Source organism: Ambystoma mexicanum, chromosome 1p, assembly GCF_040938575.1.
Source record: "Ambystoma mexicanum isolate Mex_15411 chromosome 1p, UKY_AmexF1_1, whole genome shotgun sequence".
Lineage (NCBI taxonomy): Eukaryota > Metazoa > Chordata > Amphibia > Caudata > Ambystomatidae > Ambystoma > Ambystoma mexicanum.
This window is the reverse complement of record NC_090921.1, coordinates 212402675-212408697: the sequence shown is the minus strand read 5'-3', so window position 1 is coordinate 212408697 and position 6023 is coordinate 212402675. Positions and strand designations below refer to the sequence as shown.

The 6023-nt window shown below is 47.6% G+C and overlaps 1 protein-coding gene across 1 annotated transcript; it reads left to right on the top strand.

Annotated features, from left to right (window-relative positions):
- Positions 1 to 4655: 4655 nt before the first annotated feature.
- LOC138471618 (single-pass membrane and coiled-coil domain-containing protein 3-like) lies at positions 4656 to 5285 on the top strand. The gene has a single exon (XM_069609352.1). It carries the CDS (start codon positions 4656 to 4658, stop codon positions 5283 to 5285), a length of 630 nt encoding a protein of 209 aa, XP_069465453.1.
- Positions 5286 to 6023: the final 738 nt, after the last annotated feature.

Below are 6023 nucleotides of genomic sequence, written 5' to 3'. Positions count from 1 at the left end.
GGGCTTCTGTGCAGAAGCCCGCAAAAAGACAGCGAACAAAGGAGCCATCCCCAGTTTGGCGCGCAGAGAAAAACACGAGAAAGACTTTAACAAAAAGAAATGGTGACTAAACCCAGCCGGAGCCAAAATAAAACATATATGGTCAAGCAGGTTTTAAGTTCGAGGCTAATATAATAGCCTAAAACATTACCACGTCATGTAAGATAACTGCGGTAGAAAAGTTATGGTAGATACCACTGCCACCAGCCAAGTCTTAATGTTAAGGGAGCAAAACAAGGCTCCAAGAGGCACAGACAAAAAGGGATAAGAGTTAACCCTTTCCAATACTCCATGTAAGATGGGGTGTACTGGGTCTGTGGTTTCAAGTGACTATATAAAGTTAATGGCAACTTTACCTGTTTCTGGGGGACAGTAGTCAGCCCCAGAAAATGGAGTCAGGCGGAAGTCTCAAAAAGACAGCCCTGTGACATTTCAATGAAGGTGCTGTGTAACACACACAAAAAGTGGTGCACATGGAGTAGGTGAGGCTCCAGTGCCCAAGATCACACAAAAAGTAGAAATACACATAGCAAAACACATGCAAGAGTGGGAAAAAAGGCTCACACTCTTACCAGGTGAAAAAAATAAATCCTAGAAATCCAGCAAAGCTGCTGGGGGACTCTTTAGGTAAGGGAAATCACCATTTATGAGAATTCTCCCTAACAACAGTCCCTCTCCACCAGCTTCCAGGGGGCCTCACGACCTGCACACCAAGGGGGAGGGGCAGTATGCCACAGCGGCCCAAAAGGGCACTTCAGGACCAGCAGAGCTCGCTTTCACCTCCGTCCCCTCCACACAGCCTTTGCAAGGGTCCTCCTCTGCCTCAGGCACCACCCGCAGATGGAGGTCCGTTGTGTCTCTGGTCACCAAGATGGTCGCAGGGCACGAGGTTGGTGCAATATGCACCCACTGTTTAGGCGTGCAATGGCTGTCTATGCACACGGCCCGGGGTTCACGGGACAAAATGGCACCCTTATCCCTCCAGCAAAAGTCGAACGGCACCCTGCTAACTTCCTGGCACCGATTTGTTTCGGGGAGGCAACAAACTGGTATCACACTGTTCTGCCACTAGTATGTGTGATTGTCCACACTCAACACATCAGGGAACCAGGATATTTTCTACAGGATTGCTGGCGGTCACTCGGGAGCGAGATGGCTTACGTCCTCATCAGCGCGTCGCGCATGCGCAGACTCAGTTCGTTGGCTGAAGTAAAACTAACCAGCTGTCCCTCACCGCTAATTTCTCTTTTCCTATTATGTACACAGTTGCCCACAACCGGTACCCAGATATGTGTTTTCGCTCGCACTTACCTCGTAAACAAATGCTGCAGCTTTCAGGGGAGCAGAGAATGGCAGGGTTTCACTGTCATTGCATGCTCTAGGCCTGGGAGCCTGGTTCAAAATAAACACAGGCACTCTCTTCGAAGAAGCAAAGAGATAACATGTTTATCTACGAACAGAAGTGGCCCCCTCACTTCTAGGAACACTCAGCTGGTATTGATGGTGGGGTTATTAAAACGAGCATCGGCCAGACAGCGCCTCCAGCAGCACTATTAAGCAAATATTTTAGGCACCAGTGCTTTGTTTTTACTAAACCACGTACGCATCTCAGCACCTGACGTGGGGCGGGTGTGTCACCGCTCCAGACGAGTGAGTTTCGTAGTCTCACTCTAAACAGGGGCCGTGCCCAGGCTGGCACACCGCACGGAAGGAATGCCCTGGCTGCTGCAGCTAGTGCAGGGGCAGGAGGCGGCAGAAGCCAGAGCCTCAGCCTAGCATCGGTCACGAGGGTCGAGGGCACTGCCGCATGCGCAGTGCTGATGCGCAAGTGCAAGCGTCACGCCTCCTCGTGACCTGTCCCAATCTCCTCACTGTGCCTGGCGCCACGCTGCCTGGCCTGCCTGCTGCTGCAGTGTGCACTGCTGCCGAGAAAGACAGACCCTCCAGCTTATTGCGATTGTGCGATCCCGCAAAATGCCGCGAAAACGGCCGTTTTGCGCAAAATGCCGCAAAAATGGCCGTTTTGTGCAAAAACAGCATCTTTTAAAAAAAAAAATTTTTTTTTTTTTTTTTTTAAGTAATCTGCAAAAATTACTGTTTTGAAAAAAAGAATCCTCAGGGTGCCAGGTGCTCAACTTTTTTTTTTGTTTTTATTTACACAAGAAATGAAATCACTTGCGCCCCAAAAATTGCAGCCCAATCCACAAGGGACACATGAATGGGCACATTTTATATGCGCGCCCATTCAGATGGCCTTTTTCACCTCCTTGATCAAATAAAGTGGCGTTTCTGTCAATTTAAAAGCACATCCCGCATTTCCAAGCAAGATGCACTTTTAAATGTGCAGAAATTGTAGGCAACCCTACGCGCACTGGATGTGGGGCTGCCACTGCATGACAGGGTCTTTCCTGACCCTGTCATGCATTTCTTTTAAGGTATGAACCGCTGCTGAGTCGCTTGCATTTCTGTTCCTCAAACAGGATAAAAATGCATTTTTCGGGTCACATTTTACAGCGGCAGGCACCTAGAGTGCCTGTCCCTGTGAAAGGCGCTGGGAGCTTGCAGAACACTGTCGGGAGAGCGATTCTATTCAATTTGACCAATTACGTGCAGTTCTATTCGATCGATTTTTATAAATACTGAACATGTGTTGCGGGGGTGTCACCCGCTCCCCTTGTTTAGTATTTTTGGTCTAGGGTGGTTGCAGAAGTGTTTTCCCCTTTTTCCTCAAAATTGGAGGCGGGGACAGAAAAAAAAGGAAAATAACGAAAAAAGGACCCTGCAGAGTCGGATCCGACCCGCGTTAGAGGGACGGATCCGACCCGCGTTAGAGGGACGGATCTGGCACCGCAGGGTTGCAGGGGAAGCTGCAGCGACCAAGCGGTTAAGTAGGGGAGGGGGTTGGGTGGTGGTGAAAGGTACATTTTGGGTTGTTTGGCTGAAGTGCAAATCAATTTGCAGCAAAATTGACTACGGTCAATTCCGCCGCAAATAATTACACTTCGTTCAAACAACCCAGAACACCATTCAAGGCAGCTGCCAGCGCACAATTTGCGCTACAGCTCAAGCCTGTGGAAATGCGCCGGTCACCTTTGAGAATAAGGTGACCTGCTCATTTCCAAAAATGGGTTGTCTAAAAATAGCATATCCTCCGTTCTTTTTTTAAATGCCCCCTCATTTGAGGAACTGGGACAAAATCTACATTTAAAAAAAAATAATAAAAATGGTTACACTATGAGAGAGAGGGAGAGTGATGGGTGAGATGTGAAGTGATGGGCAAGAAAGCAGAGGAAGAGCAGTGGGTCAGAGGAGGAAGTGCTGCACAAGAGAGCAGAGGACGCAGTGATGCGGTGGGCCAGAAATCTGAGAGCGAGCAGAGGTACAGAAAGTAGAGGAAGCGGTTGGCCAGAAAGAGGCAGTGAGCTGCAGATTGGGAAAAAGGATGAGGGAAGAATGTGATAGAATGGGAGAAAAGATGCAAGATGCAGAAGCAGCACAAAAGAATGAAGGACTGTATATTGAGGGAGGAATTGTAGAGTGTAAGGTGTGAGTTGGGAGTATGATTTGGAGTGTGGCAGGGGCTGGGCAGTGCAGATTGTGACTTGACAGTGTGACATAGCACGTGAGTATTTGTATGACAGAGTGAGAGGTTAAGGAATGTAAGTTATGATGGAGAGTTGGTGAGATGTTTGTGGGTGTTTGGGGGATTGGAGAACATAGAAGGGGAATATTTTCAGCATTACAATTGATAATGATCAATTTAGTTAATACTATTAAATAGGCATGAACATTAAACCAGAAATGTAGCCAAATCAAACACTGTTCTGCCAAGCCAGAGACATCTGGGACTCTTCCTATTAAATTAATACAAAAGACACATAATAATGATACCCTGGCTCTCTTCTAGCCTTGCACTCTACCTATTTCCTGCAATGTGGCAATCTTACACCCTCCAGTTAATACAAAATGTACCGCAAAAATGCCGCAATAAATAAAGGTTTGTGCCGCAAAATTTGCCATTTCATGCCGCAAAATTTGCCATTTCATGCTGCAAAATCCTGGAAGGTCTGGAAAGAATAGAAAATTAAATAAATGTGCAATACAAATATTGTTCATTTCAAGTTCCGCGGCATTTGCCGCTCTGACATTTACAGGTTATAGGCAAGCGCCTAACTCTGCCTAATGGTAGCACCGGGATTTTGCCATAAAATAAAGGCTGCATGAAGGATATCTTGAACCTATGGTACCAAAGGTCAACTGAATTCCGACTTGTTGACATTAGCCAATGGTTGCTTCTAGATGAGTGCTAATCTCTTTATTGGTTACTCTTTTTTTGATAGCAGCCCATAACAGTTGCCATGCCTCCTTTGGAGACTATCGCCTCGAGAGCAGAAGTACTGTGCACTGATTCAGCAAATCAGTGGATTGTGTCTCAGAAAAACCAGCATTCCTCTCTGAACTTGAAAAGCAAGTCCTCAGCTGTGTTCGGGGAAATGGAAACTAAATATGAATCACTGGTATTGCTAAAGCCCGGCTGGAGGCGAGGCACTGACATGCTGCGGTAACTTGCCCCTGCTCGGCTGCGCTGGCTACTCCTCCTACACTCTGTCGCAAGTATGTCGTTCTGTGATCAACTCTACCCTGGGAACCCCAGACGAAGGGCACGGGCAGAGCAGTTATATGAGCAGCTGCCCCAGCACATGCTGCCCAACATTGTCACTGCCAACAAAGTGCTAAGGGTCCTTACCAGCTACCTGCATCGACAGCTCCAGATGGCCAGCATGTCACGGGACCCCTCCCTGGTGGAAAATGTTGTAGACTTGTTCAGCTGCTTGGAAAGGTTCACGCATGGCATGCAGAGGTTGGACCTGAGGTTGAAGGAAAACCTCTCTGCAAATATCTACTCGAAACTCGGGGGCTCCTGGGCACCTAGGACGGCAGAGGCCCTGCTTAAATATTCCAATGTATCGGAAGCGCTCTGGCTGGTCACAGCTGTGGTCATAGTGGTAACTGTTGTGACAGTTTTCCGCTACACCACAGACAACATCCAGCAGCCCTGGGCTGGCCTGCTTGTGCTGGCCACCATTGTTGTGTGGACAACCATGTGTGTCTATATCCGTTATGGTATTGATCTCGTCATTAGCAGACTGCTTGGATGTATGGAGAAGAGTCGTCTGGAGTCTCTCATCCAGCAATATGAAAGGGAGCTGGAGGACATGCGCGAGGCCATGAGGGAGAGGCTTTAGATCAAGGTGAGACATTCGATATTCAAAACCAAGTCTTGCAAATTTACTTCCAAAATGGACAACTCTTTAATTGCACGATCTGCTGTTTCTGCACAAGCACATTTCTCCGGAGGGCTTGTGTACTGGCAACTGGCATCAGCAACTTCAAAGTCTTGACATCAAATGTTGCAAGCGTAGGAATCATGGTTCCCTTCTAAGGGATTTTCCGAGTTGCCAGGCTGCCCATCCTTGTTGGTTTCTACATGAGGGGCTCAGTGAGAAAAGGCCCCCATACTCTGCTCACATGGGGACTAGCGTTTCAGGAGTTGGCCCATCTGGAAGAGGAGTGGGCAATCCCATTATTGGTGTAGTCTGGAAAAACACAGCGGTCATTATTGTAATCCCTGGAGACCTCTAAATGACATCCATGGCACCTGCCCTGCATCATATGCATGCTCTACCACCAGCATCGTGCCTTGGTCTACCCAACTGTATATTGACCCTACTCCTGCAATTCCTTTTGGATTACACCCCCCTAAAACACATTAATGGACAATCCATATTCACATGAACTATGATTCCAGGATGAATGCACACTGCTTCGTTAGCCTATGTAACCATCCTAGAAAGCCCTTTGGTGGAGTTTTGACTGTTTCTATGGATACTGAAGATCATCTATGTCATAGTATACACCGATAAATATACACAGTTTATGTATTCCAATCCGCACTGGGAAACCAGAGTCGCTCGAGGACTGAC

What these genes read in the sequence shown, in the direction of transcription:
- LOC138471618 (XM_069609352.1), top strand. Translation starts at nt 4,656, where the DNA reads ATGTCGTTCTGTGATCAACTCTACCCTGGGAACCCCAGACGAAGGGCA.